At 38.1% G+C, this 18,514-nt stretch overlaps 1 protein-coding gene across 1 annotated transcript in view; it reads left to right on the top strand.

The window, feature by feature from the left end:
• Nucleotides 1–18,514, top strand: part of cacna2d3a (calcium channel, voltage-dependent, alpha 2/delta subunit 3a) — a 289,290-nt gene that overhangs the window by 66,756 nt on the left and 204,020 nt on the right. Inside the window, exon 4 of the mRNA XM_036578675.1 lies at nucleotides 10,198–10,257. Coding sequence (XP_036434568.1) covers nucleotides 10,198–10,257 — 60 coding nt within the window. The remainder of the gene's footprint in view (nucleotides 1–10,197; nucleotides 10,258–18,514) is intronic.

Here is an 18,514-nt window from a genome sequence, read left to right as displayed (position 1 = left end):
AATTCTAAAAAACTGATGTTATCACTGGACCATATTTCTCTTAAAATGATCTGCCCTTGCAGGGTAGTTTTCAAGCCAGCTGTCAAGAGATACACTAAGAAAATAATTGACCACATAATGGGGCAGACTCACCAGGTTCTGTTTGAAACCTAGAATAGTGGAGAGAGAGGTTAAGTGTATTGCAACCAAAACATAGGCTTAAAATGTTTGTGTCTCATCTTTTTTATGCCCTAGTAGTGCTAACCATGGTGCTAATTCTGTCTTCATAAGCATTCTGTTTGTTTTCAGTAACAGATAGATCAATGTTTCACTGATCCAAATAAACAAAGCACAGCACGTACTCCAATCAGTGTGACTACTCAGATTTGAGTGCATATTTCAGTTAATAATGAGTTTCAGTGAGAAATACATGGTCTGGTACACCAGGCCAGGCTTTTCTTTTTTGTCTAGTCTGTTTACAGCTTAGCTGTATCATCTTAGCTACATGAAAAGAAATGGTGAGATACTTATTTGGTGTCATTTGATGGTGGTGTACATTAATGTTGTGTCCTTGCGCAAAGTATGAAAACAGCAGAGCAGGGGTGGTACTGGAGCAGCATGACCAGACTTCTATTCGTCAGTGATGAATGTGAGACGGATACTTCCTAATTCTTGGCTCTCCCACTTTTTCTTGGCTGAAACTTCCATCCTATGGCCATTGTCATAATGCCAGCATGGCACACAAGGATGTGTTGTCCGCAAGACAGCCAGTCTGGGGCTGTCAGTGCCGATGCCAGTGCACAGACAATGTCCACTAGTGGCTATTTCAAGAAACAGATTGCAAAGTTGGCAGAGTGTGTAACAAATAATAATGTTTCATTGATTCTGGGGATAAGGATATAAAAAATATGCAGGTGCTGATATAAAAATTTTATATCAAGATAATAACCTATTGTTACAGTTTACAGTATTATCATGATACTGTATAAAGAAACCACATATTAAAAGGTAAGCAAATTTTATGTTTTGAATGTATTTTTTTAAGTAACAGTAGTGGGTAGGTGGTCATACATGCAGAATAAGATAACTGATAACATTAAGAAAAAGCTGTCCATGATGCTCATTGTGTACATAATTATGATATAAGCCTATTTGCTTTTTGGGCTGGAGCTTAGAGCACCATGACTAGGTGATCCATCATACTAGTACCCATTTTCCTATACATAAAGTAAAGCATAGGTGTGATGATGACTCCTGCCAACGTCAGCCCCAGCGCTTGTTACAACGTTAATGAAAAAAGAGGGGAAATGAAAAGTGTACTTACTTGTTGGCGGTGTGGGGAGGAAAGCCAAGCAAGAGTGGAGGTCTGTCGGGCTGAGTTTTACCAGTAAGGGGGTTCTTTTCTCCTGTTCTTGTTGTTGCATGAGCTCAGACCTGATGGATGTGAGCAGCGAGGTCTGCTATAGGTCTAACTTTAGTTTGTCCTTGCTAAATTCTTTTTTTGTGTTTGATTGTTAGGACTAGTTGAGGTCCAAGTGTTATGTAGTTAAAGGCTGACAATAAGCCATGTTTATTTTCTGTTTTCTTACTCTTACCGTGTTAGTGTATCTCCTTTTTCTTCTTGTTTAATCTTAGCCATGTTCACTTGTCTGTCAAGTTCTCTTGGAATAATTTTCTTAATAAAAGGGACACTGGTGGGACTACCAGCACTTCCCCTTGACCACTTGCATAATACATCCCACTATACTTGGGAGAAGCGGCCCCTTCCTTCCACACTTAGTAGCAGCGGGCCACTGTAGGATCACAATAGGATATACTAGTCTTTTCTTGAGAACATGTGCCAGCTGTGGATTTATTACATTGTTTGATGTGGAAGCTTTTACTTTATAAGTAGTCTTTTATTTTGTATTTCTATATCAGCCCCTATGCTATCTTGCTTTGTTACATTAGTGCCAAGGCACTACACATTCACTTTCTTACACTGGTTTTAAAACTACACAGCTCTAGTTTACACACTTGTAATTCAGTAATAGTAATTCAGGTTACAGATCTTTGCCTTTTATGTAATAACTTCACACTGAATCAACTTACAGCATAGGTTTTTACTTTCCTGCTTTTTCTGTGCTAAGAAATTTAAAAAGGGACATTTAAGTCCTCTTGTTAAATGCTTTCACAGTCTCTGTAAAGCCCTTTGCTGTCATTGTGCCTATTTTAAAATGGAAAAAAAGATCTAACAAAGCTGAAAATGATTTTTCTCATGAGCGTAAGTTTAACAAACATAAGGCCCGCTGGAAGTTAAAGTCGGCGGCTACAATAGTGGTGTATACACTGATGTCTACAGTACATTAGGAGGCCTGCATGAAAAGACTATGGATGACCAAAATTGTTAATATGACTCTGTTGCCAATTGTGGCAAACTTTAAATTCTAAAGAAAGTAAGACTGGGTCACTACCTAATGCAAGAATAACATATATATATATATTTTTACAAGCTACCACACATCCCTGCTACAAATGAAAATGTACATTTTGTTTGGAATACCTACCATTTCTGAACAGTTCAGCCAAAAGTATTGTGGCATTGTTTTGTGATAGTTTTGATAAAGTTTTGGCCTTAAATGTATTTTTAGTACAAACTATTACTTCAGGATTGCTCGTGTTTCCTCTTAAAACCGCATACTCAACTGAGATCAATGCGCACAAGCTAACATGCTTTTGTTGTTACTAGCCTGTAGCTACAGCCGTTGGCTGTACATGGTTAACATGCCAGCGGCAGCTTTTGTTTACAGTTTATCCTTTCAGTTTTCTTGCCTATTTTAGAAGATGGCAGAGTATGTAGATTATTTCAAGGAGACTTCTGTTTCCAAAATGTCATAGTGCCATATCAATTTGAACCAGAATAGACTAATGAGTTGCAGCGGCTTTAAGAAGAGAGAGCCAAAAGGAAGAGAGAGAGACTGAACCCTCTGCTGCCAAAGCAGAACAACCCAGAGTGAACGGAAGTTAGTGGTGTCAACATCCAGCTACTTGCTACTCTGTTTACCAGTTCCCGGGGTAAAGTACTGGGGTAGATAATTATTTTATCGTGTGGCTATTTTAGACAGTGTTTAAGCTAACGACTAACAGTGATATATGCATGGTGACTGACAGCGACCAATTTATTTCACTCACAAATGTTTCTTACCTTAATTCCAGTTCCTGTTGTGGAAAATACAACAGAGAGAACAGCAGTTTTCTTTAGCAGCCGGCACTTAAAGAAATCGGCTTTGCATTTTTTCCCTGGTCTTGATAGTCTTTGTCGATTTTTAGTTCAGTTTGTAGAGTTGTTTGACTTTGGTATTTGTCTGTAGCTTCAAAACAATTTGCCATAACTTCAGGATTTCTGGTACTTGTAATGGCGACAGAAAAAAACACACTATACTGTTCTTTTCCATTTATTTTTGCATCCTGGTACAGCGCAGTTCACCACCACTCTGAGCAATTAACCAGCAAGGTGCAACTGTGACCTTTTGCAAACAACACCAAACGCATACAGGGCGAATAGATACATGCAGGGCATTGTAAGGAAAAACAGTACCCAAAGAAAACTAGTTTTTTACATTTTTTTTTACATTTAGCACTATTTTACCATTATCATTGTGACATATAAAAGCTTATAAGACACATGTAAGTTTACTGGTCATTTTGGATAGCAGATAAAATGGTGATATTTGTAGGGTAGACATAGTGATGTCTGGTTCCTGATACTACAGTGCCAAAAAATTTTGACTTTCCTCTAGAAAAGCGCATTTCACACCAAACCAATCTGAAATAATTTTGTTTACATCTAAACCATTGAATGATTAAGTTCGGCCAGGACACTGAACATGTTTCAGACAGTAAAAGTGCACAGTTATTTTATTTGCCTTCTGTTACCTTTTTATGAACTTTCAGATCTGACATGAACTCTGGCATTGGCATGACAACAACCAAGGTGACGAGTTGGCGATGTCAGCAACCAGAACTTTTTGACAGTCCTTAAAAGAATTAATTTGCTTCGGCATGTGTGGTGTCCAAATGCAACTCTGAGTTATGAACATCTGAGCCTTACACAAAAGCACTCATAAAATTTCTTCCTGAATCCTGAATTTCCTCCTGCTCCTGAATGACTTAGTGAAACTCTCTGTTCTCCTATGGCTTTTCCAAAATGGAAAGTAGACTACCCAATCTCACCATTTGCCAATTTTATACCCTTGTGCACCTGGAGACATTCTGCTCATACGCTACGTAAACAACACAGCTAAATAAAAAAATGTCATGTCTGGTGTGTATAGTTTTGATGCTAAAATTTTTTTTTGTTGAAATATTTTGCCTTTTTTGTTGTTTATTTGTGTTGCATTCAGTAAGTAACAGCTTTTTGTGTTATAAACCTTTATCCTGAGCTATGCTTACTGCTAGGACCGTGGTCAAGATCACCTTTATTGAATCCAAGACAAGTTCAAGCATCTGTTGGATAGTGTATTATCCTCTGGCTACCAAGCAAACTAAAACAAAAAGTAGCTGATGAACTTTGATATGTGTGCTGATTTAAAGGATAGGCAACACAGATGACTCTGCAGATTTAGTGTAGACCTGTCCTGGGATTTCACAGGGAAATTCAGCACATGGTACACATGACATATCGGTGTAAAGCTCTGTTTCTCCAGCTTTAGGTGGCTTGTTGATATCTCAGACAGTTGCGAAGTGAAGTTCAAGCACAACATGTCCTGATCTTGTCGTTGGGGCAACATTTGCCTTGTTCTCAGTTGAGAACAAAGTCTATATTTACCGAGACCGATGGTGGATACACAGTCTGTGTACAAACACTGTTGAGTCCATGACAAGTCCGAGACAAGAGAAAAAATATCTCACGACTAGGCTTAAGTAGTACAGCAATATTTACTACTTCTTCCACCACACACAGAAGTCCTTCTGTAGGGACAGTTGCTGCCCATTTTTTTAAAAATTATTTATCACCATCACAAAGCACAAACATGCACATAGCAAGGTTAAAAGGCCCAAACGTCTCAAATCAGCAAACACAAAATGCTTTGTCATGCACACATGTAAGCCAGTAGCAATGCTGATGTTTTACCTTTGAGGGACAGAAAATGTGAACAATAAAGCACATTAAGTAAAGGATGCTTTCTGCTGGGTCTACACTACACAACTTTTTCAATACTTAATATCACACAGCATCACACGCTTAATATTTATCTTTAACCGCATTTCCTGTTATTTTGTCGTGTCAACCTGCATACTAGATGATAAGGCAAAAACAGGGTACAGCACACAAAACGAATTTTATCTATAAAAAGCACTCAAAATCCCAAGGCCCCCCATTATTGTGTGATACATATAAAACTGGACTGGGCATGTTTCTGCTTTTTGGCACAAACAAGAAGCATAGAGAAAAAGTAAACTGGGGATGAATATGGAGTTCAAACACAGATCACAGCCAGAGCTGGAGAAATATTTTACTACGAACTGGCTGCTGACTGGATATTATAAAAAGAGTGATTACTGATCCCTTCCAGAGCTCAATTGAAAGGTTAAAGAGTGACTATTCGTTTCAATTCAGTTCAATTCAGCTTTGTTGTCATTATACATATACGGTGGTACAGTATAATGAAACACGTTTGGCCTACTTCTCCGGTGCATAAATATTAAAACAAAGACATGGGTGCACCTGTACTCGTTGGATGACACACAATATGTATACAAAAAATAAGTACAAAAACAAGAAATAGACGATAGACAATGAATACAGAATAAACTAGAGACACAGAAGTGTACTGGTGCAAAGACAGTGTGTATACATATGTGCAAAATTTGTTCCTTGTTTGAGTAGTGTTTGTATTCTTGATCTGGTGGCTGCTCTGTGTGTGACCAGTTTAATAGCTTGAGGGTAGAAACCGTTCTTGAACCTGGTGGTTCTGGCTGGAAAGTTCTCATATCTCTTACCAGATGGCAGCGGGTGGAACAGGAAGTGGCTGGGGTGTGTGGGGTCTGAGATGACACTGCTGGCTATCCTCAAAAATCTTTTATTGTAAACATCTTGTATGGTTGGGAGGACAGCAACATTGATGGACTGGGCAGTTTAACGACCCTTTGCAGGACCTTCCGTTCTGCAACAGTGGACCTGCCATACCAGACTGTGATGCAGCTGGTCAGAATGCTCTCCACTGTGGACTTGTAGAAATTGCAGAGGACCTGCAGAAGACTAGTTTCTCCTCTCACACTACCAGCTCATCCATACCGTCAGTTGCTTCCAATCAAACACCCTACTTGGAAATTTGCTTCAGATTGTTCACATTTGTAAAAGCGGGAAAATCAGGGTTAAGATTGGGCTAAAAATCATTTAGAGTAGGCCCAGCTTTGCTTTTGCTGATGTAAGGGTGAAACCTGATATTTTGCAGCTACTAGACAACACAACCACTGTTTCTATTATTACACTGCCTCAGTTATAAAGGATCTGATGAATACTTCAGTATTAGTTCAGTTTTAGTAGGATGATGAAGTAACCCCAGGAAAGCTTTTAATGTGCTCCTCAGATGTAAATAAATTCTGACAAACTAAAATGAAGCCCTACAGGGAAACCTCTCTTGCTGACATTTAAATTAGGAATCCGGAGAAGAAACGAACGAGAAACACAAAGCTGCCTGTGATTGGATAATGTATTTGATAGGAGCCTGATCGCAGAGTTAGACTGAAGTGACCGTTTAAACAAGCGTCAAACGTCAAGGGTTTGTGTTTTGGAAAAATGCTTTCATACTTCAGTCAGATGTTTATATCGACAGTCTTATCTCTCTCATGCAAACACACTCAACAACACACACGCAAGGGCACTGGCATTTAGCCTGTGAGTGAGACAGCAGCCGGTCAGACCTTTGAAAATGCTGCTCTTTATTTTTATCTCATCCACTTCACTGTCTGATCCAGACAGCACCCATTTTTCTGGGCACGAGCTCTCACACATGAACACAACCTGCAGTGGTCTATGAATTCATTTGATTTTTTTTAAAAAGCAGACACCAGTATCAATATTTCTGATCTCTCTGTGTCTGGTGTGGACCTTTACTCAGGACCTTTGAACAAAACCACACACACTTTTAATCTTTAAACAAAAAAGATCTCCCTACAGTTTTAATGATAATTATAATCAAACTTAATGAAGTGCTTAATGAGTGATCCTCTAGAAGTACAATGTCTCTCTCTCTTTCTCTCTCTTTCTTTCTCAATGAAAATGAGAGATCCTCTAACAGCGTAATGTCTGTCTGTCTCTCTCTTTTTCTCTGTCTAGCACTACAGAGGGAGTTTTTCTTTGACGATTGGGCACTAGGTCTCTATGACCTGCTATCCCTGCTTAATGTTTCTGTGTTCTCTTAGACACACATGCACACGCCACTTATTATTGCAAGATAGAACCAAAGATTGGAGTAGGGCGTACTGTTGCCATGGAAAGAAGAACTTAACTATGTGCAAAAGCCATAACCACAGTCTGTTAAAGGAATGGTTCAGCAAAAAAATCAAAATTACAAAATGTTTCACGTATGCCAGGTGCAGTTGATCAGTCACGACATGTGGTGTTCAAATTTTATGTTCAAAGTTTTAAACTGGAGCTGCATGTCTAATGTTGCTAACAAACACACAAGTCAATAGTCCCCTATATCTTTTCTGTAAATACATCCCCAAACCTTCTCTCAACACACTCAAATCACATCCAGGTCTTCATCAAGGTCATGCAGACATGTCAGGGAGCTGTGAGACACAGTATGACTTAAAGTGAACTATAAAAATGAGCAAGATTTCACAGTGTAGCCGAATACCATTTTAGCCATTTTCAGCCATTTTATATGACGAATTGTGCTGAATTCCACCTCCCCCACAGAAATTGGCTCCCCTTCGCATGGATTTATAATTTCTAGATCTGTGATCAGATTTTCAGTTGTTTCCATTTTTAACAATATATCTTCAGTTCAAAAATTCAAGATTAACAGTTATTTATTAAAAAAAAAAAACAGAAATGGCAAACATTCTCTGGAGAATGCATGCGTAACGACTATGTATGCGATACAACACATCGTGTCTAAAGTGACTGCACACAGTGTTCAGCTAGACAGTGAAGGTTTGTTCATTTTTATACTTTACAGTGAGTTATACTATGTCCTAAACCATTTCGATAAGTCTGCATGACCTTATTGAATACGTGGATGTGGTTTGACTTGACTGCGGGAAGTGTTGTGAATGTATTTAATCAAAAGATCTTAGTGATTATTGGCTATTTGGGTTACTATGTTTGTTAGCAATATTGACCTTGCAGCTACAGCACTAAACATAATAATCAGCCATTATGATGTTTCTGACCAACTACATCTGGGGTAAGTGGAAAATTTTGTAAATTTGATTATCCGAACCATTCTTTTAAGTAAATTTAGGGCTGGCCTGAACAATTAGAATACTTGAGAATTTGTTTGTTATGTTGGAACTTTTTAAATTTAAACAAATTCTAGTCCAAACTACAATATATTTGATCAGCAAATGTCTTTAGATAGAACAGGTATTGTTAATATATGAAAGACAAACATAAAAATAATAATATAGCTAGTTTAGTTAAATACATCACACATTCATACCCAGCTCCGCTTTTCTGAGTACAGCCACATGCCCTATACCACTTTTGGAGCATGTTTATTGGTCCATTCATCATGAAATTGTCTCACAATGTAAAGTAAAGCTGCCGTTTTCAAGCGATGAAGCAAAAATGGAAAAAAAAAGTCGGGGAACAGGTTTTTCTTTGGACAGCAATGATGTGCTGCCTTCTAAATGCTTTTTTATGCTTATTTCATGACATCATTACATGACATCAAGCCAAATTCTGCACTTGTTGCAACAACATGGCTGCGTAATCAGAGTGTGAATGCTAGACTGGCCTGCTTGCTGTCCAGAACTGTCTCCCATTGAAAATGTGTGTCTTATTAAGCTTGAAAATACATCAACAAAGGCCTTGTATAACAGAAGAATAGCAAAAGATTATTCTTTCAAAACATGTGCTCTCGTCCCAACGTTTTGGAACTTGTTGTAGGCACTGAATTTGAAATGAGCAAAAAACATTGAAATTCAAAAGGTAAAACATCAAATATCATGTTTTTATACTGTTTTCAATTGAATACAGGTTAAACGGAATTTACTCATCACTGATTTCTGTTTTTATTAGCATTTCACTTTGTGTCCCAGCTTTTTTGGAATTCAGTTTGTACAGTGTTGCTGCCTACTGGATATATTTTGAATATTTTTGTTATGAACACACTCAAAACTATGGTTAAATGTGAAGCATAATTATAATTTTTTAAAAAGTGGTTTTGAAAGCGAATATTTGGGTACTCATTCAAAAGTATCAATGAGCATTCAAAGCCCGGATTTATTTTTTGTTTTGTTTCATTCTAAAATGCATCTGTATGTATACAGGAAATAGTATTATAGCATGGAACAAATTTGAGCGGATGTGTTTCAGGCAGTGTGGTTAGTTTTGCTATGCATTTAAATAGTGTGTGGGAGACAATGAAAGAAAGGGGAACAAAGAAAGAGAAGGAGATGGTTTCTAAAGTCCCATTTTACATTCATACTTTTCTTTGTCGGATGATTGAGACAGAACGAAGTAATAATCTGCTTTCCTCCAAGCAGGGGAAGCAAAACAGAAATAGATTTGAGAAAATGAAGCTGAGAAGAAAAGAAAAGTGGAAATAAGTGAGATTAGAGCTGTCTGTTCTTTGTGTTCCAGACCTCACCTGAACTAAACCATCAGAAAAAAAAAATTATGTGTTTGTATGAAGACCTTTGTGCACATATACAGGCATATTTGCAATGTTACTTTAGTAAAACAAAACATCAGAAGAACATGAATATTTTCCAAGTTTCCTGAGGTTTTTTGGACACTGCCCTGTTTCCGACCACACTATTATTATTATTTTTTGAAAATACAAAAAAAAGACGTGTAATAGATTAACCATAAACCTTTACACAATATTTGTATAATTAACTACATACTCTTTCTTTTTATCTGTCTCACTCTCCTACTCCATCTCTCTTTCATTCTCCCATTTCTCTTTCACTCTTTCTCTCTCTCTCTCTCACCCTTTCTCTCTCTCTCTCTTCCCCAACCCCCCCCCATCATTTCTCTGTCTTTCTCCTTTACTTCAGCGTTTGGTAGAGGCAGCAGAGGAGGCCCACCTACAGCATGAGGAAAATCCCAACCTGCAGGTGAGAAACATCCCTCCATTACCATGGCAACACCGGTTGTTCACCATAGCAACACCATTTATTCCAGAATGCATTGTCAATAAGTGTCTGGCATTGCAGTTTTAAGTGGGTAACTAAAAACTTTTAGTTTATTTTTAGTAAAAAACAACTGACATAATTGCCTGAGGGCAATACTACGGACACACACACACTACGGACAGGTAACACTTTAAGATGAGGTCAGAACTGTGTGGATTAATTTCTCAAAATGCAATAGATGTGCTTCAGTTTACACTTACAACTGCCACATTTGCATTGTTCAGATAACACACGGTAATCACACAAGCTTAAGTGTTATGTTGCAAGAAACGTCACTATATGATAAACAATAATGTCAAACTTTAAAGGTTAAGGATCTGTTACTTTTCTCACATGTTTACTTGTATATGAAGTGTTGTCGCACTGCTCTTTTTATTGTTAGATATTGCGTGGAAACAAACAGGTTACATTTTTGAAATGCCTAATTTTTTTTACCTGTGACATCAAGTAGATACAGCCAACCAAGGTTGCCTATTGCTTAGAAATTCAGGAGCTAGACTGAAGGCCTCATGCATCAGATGAATCACTATTTAGAAAGTGACTGTGGCATCAAGCAATGACAGTTTGATTTAAAAATGGGTGGGGCTACTTTTGTGAGTAAAAAAATCACAATTTCAGGCCTTCTGAAGTCATGGACATGTCACACTGTGAATTTGAATGATAGCCTAACCAGGAAAACAGTAGCAGCTCTATTTTAGAGCTCTTTACTGAGGAAGTCACTGTAAAACTGCTACATGCAAGATGGAATATAAATTAATTTATTTTGCAAGCTCCAAATAAAACATATGGAGTATCTTTTACAAACTTCAAACATCCATGTTTAATCTAGAACGGACTAAAATGTCTCTTGTGCATCGTTAGCTTAACACTAACATGCTGCTAGAATTCCATAAGCATGTTAGCAGAAAATAGCATTATCATAGAGCAGTGGTCTCCAACGCTGGTCCTGAACAGCTGCCTTCCTGTAGAGCCTAGTTCCAACCACAATTTACCACACCTGCTCCAGCTAATCAGCCTCTTCCCAAGTCCCTGATTGGCTGGATCAGATGCATTAGAGTTAAGTAAGAGATGAGGCAGCTTATTGGATACAGGTTGGAACTAAACTCTGAAGGGAAGCAGCTCTCCAGGACCAGGATTGGAGACCACTGTCATGGAAGTTTTTTTGCTAATTTTTTTGCCTATTTTAACATTTATGGCTGGAACTCAAGACTTAGCTTGAATGGGCGCAGTTTGCCACTGCTCTGAACTGTGTTAGCTTTGCAGTCAGTAACGTGCAGCACCATGGACAGCTACTTTCATCTGCTTTCCTGTAGCAACATAGTTAGTTACCCATAAAGCACTCTGACAGTATTATAGTGTTTATAACCACATAGTTCTCGCCCACAGCATAGTCACTTAAATCAGTCAAGCCTCTGCAGCAAATGGGCTTGCACAGACCTACCAACCTCTAAATGGCACGGGCCACTCTCAAAAACTGTGCAAGTGAGTCCATCAAACACGGGTATGTGGAAAAGTCATTGATCTACAGGATTGTATCATTAGTGTAGAAATGTTTTTCGTCAAGCTGTTTTTTTAAATCACACAACCTGGACTTTGCGAATCAAATCTGACTTTATGATTCGAAAATGAACCTCTGTCAACTCACATCATGGGGGAACATCTTACAGAAACGAAGAGATGAAAAGACTTGCTTGTATATCTCCCTCGTGGCTCTTTCGGTCTCTTGGCTAATAATCGTCTTTTTTATATGTGAGCCCATTTGCTCATTGAGATCCTCTTCATGTGCCAAAACCGAAGATTTAAATGACTTTATGACTCAGAGTGCCTCAGGGAATACAGTCATTTCCATATTTCATATCAATTTGTCGATGCATGTGCGCTTGTGCGCTTGTACGCATGCATATGGGGACACAGTAACAAAAAAACGTACACATTAACACAACGTACTGTTTTAAGGGATGATCAAAATGAAAATTACTCTTAATTACACTTCGGATTGGATCAAGACTGAATAGGTCAGAGTATCACATGAATGTGCTGGCTTTTTTCTGTTTCTCTCTCGCTCTTTCTCTTTCTCTTTCTCTCTGCCTGTGTCTGTCTCTCTGTCTTTCTTTCTGTCTCTCGAACATGCTCCCACATGCCGATGAACCCACGCATACACCTGTTTCAGCATCTGACATTGGAATGCGAGTCTATGCATGCATTCAAAATACATTCACACATACAGAAATACAGAGCACAAGGCATGGATCAGTAAGATACTAGTGCTGTCAAAGCTAATGCTTTAATAACACTTGGCATAAATTATCACTATTTTTTGTAACACTGTCAACGCATTTACCTAGTTTGACACATCTGTACTAGTACTGAAGCCTGGCTGCTTGCGCACTGCATAGTGATATGATAGAATCTGCAATGGTAGCCCTCTCATTTACATACTACTTTTAAATTGATACCTTCAGCACCTCCAACAGACCACTGGAGGAACTATGAGTAAATCAACAAGCAGCAAACTAACATAAGCAACAGAAAAGTGGAAAGCTGCAGTTTCTCTTGTGACTCTCCATGGTAACAAGAAACTACGAGCTGTATAAACAAGAGTAAGAGGCTACAAAATGAGTTGGAATATTTATATATGTCTGCAGCTCCTACACTACTGTAACACCTGATCACAGGAAGCATCATAAAATAATTGGACAAAGCTTTACTGGACCCTTGTCTGATTAGCCATATCCAAGAAGATGATCTAGAAATTCCAAGATAAAGTCCAGTCTGTTGGTGGCAGTGGAAGCTTTATGGCAGTAATAACCTGGCCAAAACGGAGCTAGTAATCAGAATGGCATCTTGTCTGAGTACACAGCCAGTGATTTAATGTAGCAGGGGCTCAGGTGCTCCCACTGTAATCAGCACTGTTACACTTCCAAACCATAGTGAAAGCAACTGTAGGTGACAACGATAATAATGGGGAGGTGATAGTTGTGGTAATATCCGTAAAGGGACGTCTGAATCTCTGCATTTAAGGAAAAAAATGACTCCAACATGAGCAAACTAGCTGAAACCTTTGCAAAAGTTTCTAAATTAATTAAATCAACTATAGATTGTACAGATTTCAAAATGGCACAGACCACTCTCAAACACACTCTGTACAGATGACTCCATCGACACAGGTATGCAAAAAAGCCACTGATATGCAGAATTGTATCATTAGCGTAGCAGTGTTTTTCATCAAGCTGTTTTCGTGTTCAAAGCATGCGACCTTGACTTTGCAAATCAAATCTGACGTTTTGATTTTTAAACGAAAGGGTACGTCTGTCAAATTGCATTGAGAGAACGTATTTCAGGCATTTTCATCTACATATATTAAGTGTCTAACAAATTTACATGCAGTATCAGCAGTATATAGCAGATATCACAAGTGAATGTTTATTCGTTTAACACAGATTCCTGGCCAACTTCCTGGCTAGCTTGATATTGCAGCTAAACATGCCATTCCTATCATTTGTTATACTGTCATTTTTCTATTGTAAAATTTATGGCTTTGCTATTTCTTATACCTGTTGGATTAGTTTCTCCTTATCCATTTATGTTGAGGTGGAACAACATGATGAAATGTGTCAAAAATGAAAAACAAAAAGGGCCTCTGTCAAAAACAATGCAGTGTATGGCATCGCATTCCCCTCTGTCACTTTCGACTGGTGTAGACAGCTTCATTGATTATAATGGGAGCCTTGTGGTTTTGTCACTGTCGCTTTGCTTGCTATTAGGACAAAATGTTTATGGCCAGAGTATGTTCTTTTCATACTCTTAATCCTGTGTTGTTTCCATTAGTGTTCAATTTATTGTTTTTTGTTGGAAGAAGATAAATGCTAGAAGGTTTCTTCTGGTTCTAATATTTTGCTAGGTGGTCAGTTGACTAACCATAGGCATCCATTGACCATGCTTTGTTTAACTTCTTCATCAGTGAGCCTTTTTTAACCGCTGACCTGATTTTGGCTGAATGTGTTTTTGGTGGCAGACCTTTCAACATACATTAGGGATTTAGATTGAGGAAACCAAGGACTCTTGAACTTTTTGACTTTCTCAACCCAGCTCCTGTTTGGCTCCTGTTATCAAACCCTTTTTAGAAAATGTAATCTCAAGCCTTGAAATGACATTCTTTATCCCTTTCAAACTGATGCAAAAAAGATCTATTTCTAACATTTAAGCAAATCCTTTCTCTTAATCACATATTTTCTCAATGCTGTTGATACATTTATCTAATATGGAAAGTACATGATCTAACAAAGCCACAAAATCATAGATTTTGATTTTATTTGTGTCAAAAAAATGCTTTTTTTGATTATCAAAAGATCCATATTGCATTGCTTTTTTATTTAGTGCTAGAAACTCATTGAGGACACAGAAAGCTACAGTTCCACATGCTTGTACATGCATGATTGTACTATGCCAAATGTGGACATGCACACACTGTTACTGTTCTGGTGGCAGATTTAAATGAAATAAAGGGGCCACCGCAAAAGTCCCTGAATATATTAGCACTGAGATGTTAAGTTTGATAGGTCTAATCTTCTTAACTAGGCTCTCAGTGTGGGCAGAACCCAACTGAATTCTTGGGCCAGGTTACCTCAGTAGCTCCTCCGTTTTTGATTTTGTCAAGATAAGAGATTCCCCTGTGTCCGATTGGGTGCTTCACTTGTGGCCAACCTTCCGACCCAGTCGTGCTCTGTGGTGGCTGCCTCTGACTCTGCATTTGGCATTTAGGAAGTAGGCGCTGGAGACAAGAAGGTAATTACTGAGAACAACCCCACATACCTAAAAATAACGGCAAGCCTGCTGTAGGGTGAAGCCTCCTCAGCGGCGGCATGCCCAGATCTGTTTGTGTGTGTGTATTTGTGCGTGTGTGTGGCTGTTGGATACATATTTGGCTGGCAGCGAAGAGAGATAGAGCCGCTCCTTATCTACTCACACCAGAGCTCCTTCTCAGCCTGGTGGAATTGGCTTCGTAATCTATTCTGCCACTGCCTCTCTCTCTCTCTCTCTCTCTCTCTCTCCCTCTCTCGCTACAATCTTCATGCAAATAGCCATGCATAAAAATGTGCACATGGCAGCCAGCAGTCCCAGTGTGATTTAGTGGATGTCCTTCTTTCACAGTTGGAGATGGCCGTCTGCGAATTAACCACATAAGCACACTCCATGCCAACCCGGTGGTGTCCCAGAGAGAACAAGCAGTAGCCAACAGAAGTGGGCCTTCCTTTGTTCTTTTTTCTCCACCAGCCCCCTGCTTCTTTCTTCTGATGTTTCTCTCTGTTCTTTTCATTACTGCTTTGTTTGCTTATATTACTTCATATTTCTTCCATTGTGTTCCTTTCCCACTTCATACTCCTCCATCTATGATCTCCCTCTTTCTCTCTATCTCTTTCTGTTGTGCCCCATAAATATTTGTGCTCAAGAGGGTTTAAGAGGCAATCATTCCCTCTCAGATGGGTATTTTTTCTCTCCCTGGCAGGGCAGGACTTAATTCCACACCTCTATAATGCGCAATTACAGGCCGATTTCAGGAGCCCCCAAATAGGATTTTCATGGCCGTCCAAAATGTCAGAAGGCAAGGAGAGAGGAGATTCTCGGGCTGTAGGGATTTTCGAAGTCCTCATTTAATCCCAGGGTTCCCTGGATGAGGTTGGAAGCCTGTGCCAATGTTTAGGAAGACTGAACTGCCACCTGTTTTCATGCTTCTGTATGTATGTAGTCTACATGTTTGTAGAAAGACCAGGATTATACTAGTCGTGATGAGCCCAAGAAGAACATAGGCAATTTTACTTGCTAGAGAAAATATGACACATTTCTCATCCTCCAGCTTCCTTCCACCATCCCCCTGCTCTCCCTTGCTCTTCTTCTGGTTGACAGTGATAAATTGCAGTTCTCGCCTGTGCTGTTCTGTCTTATATGTGGCTTAAGAAGTCACCAGAGAGGGAAGTTCTGGATTCTTTTTATAAACTCTCTAAAGTGTGCTTATGGCACTAACATGCAGATGGCCTTTAGCAGAACTCCATTTTAGAGTATTGTACATTCTTCTTATTCTGTTTGGGGACCCCCGGGAAAGCACTTGTTAAAAAATATAATAATAATTAGCCAATAATGATTTCTGTGGTATCTAATGAATATCTAGGAGATATTTAAGCAGATACAGTGGTGCTAGAAAGTTTGTGGCGTTTCTTTAGAATTCTCTGAATATTTACATACATCTGACCTAAAATATGATTGGATCTTAATGAAAGTCATAAAAATAGATAAAGAAAACCAAATGAAACATATAACACAAACTGTTTATAGTTCACTGTGTATTTATTGAACAAATCATTTCAACATTAAATGTCTTCGTTGGGAAAAGTATATGAACCTTTAGTTCAGTGTATGGGATAAATAGAATCAGGAGGCTCAATCAATTGGATAACAATCAATGTGGGTGACCCACATCAACCTGAGTCTTCAGACATACTTGTGAGTGCACAGCATGCCTCATCAAAGATTAGATTATGTCAGAGACCTCAGAAAAACAGTTGTCAATGATCATCAGGCTGAAATTTCTACATTCTGACTCATACCTACTGCTGACACTATTATTTAGATTTCATTGTAAATATCTATGTGCTTTTACTGTATGATGTCTATCAGTATTGGGCCTAATGAAAGTTATGGTTAGACTGAATGAGTTATTTTATTCTTATCCATTGTACTAAAAACCATGTTCCAAGTTATTTTATTGACAGCCTGTAACAGCCTGTTAGTTCCGCTCTAGTAGATTTGATGGGAGCTAAATGTCTGCAGTTTGAGTGAGGTTAATTGTGGAGCAAGCCGATCTTGCAGATTACATTACACATTCATTATACCCCTGAATACGCTGGGTCACTTTGAACAAGTCTCTGTCCCTCCCTGTTCTCTTTTTCTGCCATTTTCTGGGTCTTTTTTTCAGAGTATATCCTTTTTTTCTAGCTTTTTCCTGTCTGATTTATACTGAATTCAAGCAGGGTGAATTTGCCTAAATAATTTTAAACTCCCAGAACTATTTAGATAAAAAAAGATCTATCACTTTATTTCAGATGGCAGAAAAACAATCCAGACAAAATTATGCCAATAAAATTATGGTACAAATATATTGGTGTAGCCAAAAAAGGCACATTGTAATCAAAGTCAGATTATTTTGCAAGCATGCTGTAGTACATCATGCATAATAGATCAGAATCAGAATGTGCATTACTTAAGTGAATGCACAATTTCATTATGCTTTGTTAAGTAGTAGACAGACTACTTCTTTCAGTGTTGACAATGATGAGTATGCATTGCCAATTGTGCTTGTGCTGCACAGCAAATCATGTTTTATCACTCAGACTTAAGTGCTTTTTAATTCATTATTCACTATTAAGGCAATAAAACAAGTTTAAGGCTATTGTATGAATGGTTGTACAATTTGAGAGATTTTTTTCAATCATCAAAATGAGAATCTTTGTAAACTTTTGGTAGCATTGTAACATTATAATGTTTATATTTAAATCATTATTAGATCAGGTAACATGGCCTCCTGTTTAGATTTACCGTACTCATATGCCTGTCCATGCTAGCAAATTGTTTTTTATTTGACTGGCATTATGAAACTTCACAACAGATTAACATTGGGTATGCATGATCAAGATTGGTTATCCTGATTTTGAATGATTAATGTTGAAACTTTATGACATACACAAGTCCACGAATCTGAGACCACATTGAAAATATCATATTTTTTATTTAAACCTGGAAATAAACAATGGAAAGTTTTAGAATATTAAGAAGTTTTAAACAAAGAAAAGTTATCACAATTTAAATAAGTAAGAAACATTCTCAGTTCTGCATGATTTCTAGTTGACTATTCAAATTACAAAGTACAAAAAGGTCAGATTTTTTTCTTATTATTTCCATTGAAGCTTATGTTCAGATGACTTTCCAGAGGATTTGATCTGCTCATTAGACCTTTTGCACACATTTATTGAGTCCATGCCAGCTTGAACACACACTGTCATTAAAGCAGGGATGCACCAAATACTAAGAATTTCTGAAATTTGTGTTTAAATTTTAAAGATTCTTTTAGTATGCTGATAATATCATTTATAATGAAAAACCTTGCACTAATCTAGAAAGTAATGCA

Source organism: Colossoma macropomum, unplaced genomic scaffold (genome assembly GCF_904425465.1).
Source record: "Colossoma macropomum unplaced genomic scaffold, Colossoma_macropomum, whole genome shotgun sequence".
NCBI classification, from domain to species: Eukaryota; Metazoa; Chordata; class Actinopteri; order Characiformes; family Serrasalmidae; genus Colossoma; species Colossoma macropomum.
The sequence above is the reverse complement of the archived record's forward strand: the minus strand, read 5'-3'. Positions and strand labels throughout refer to the sequence as shown.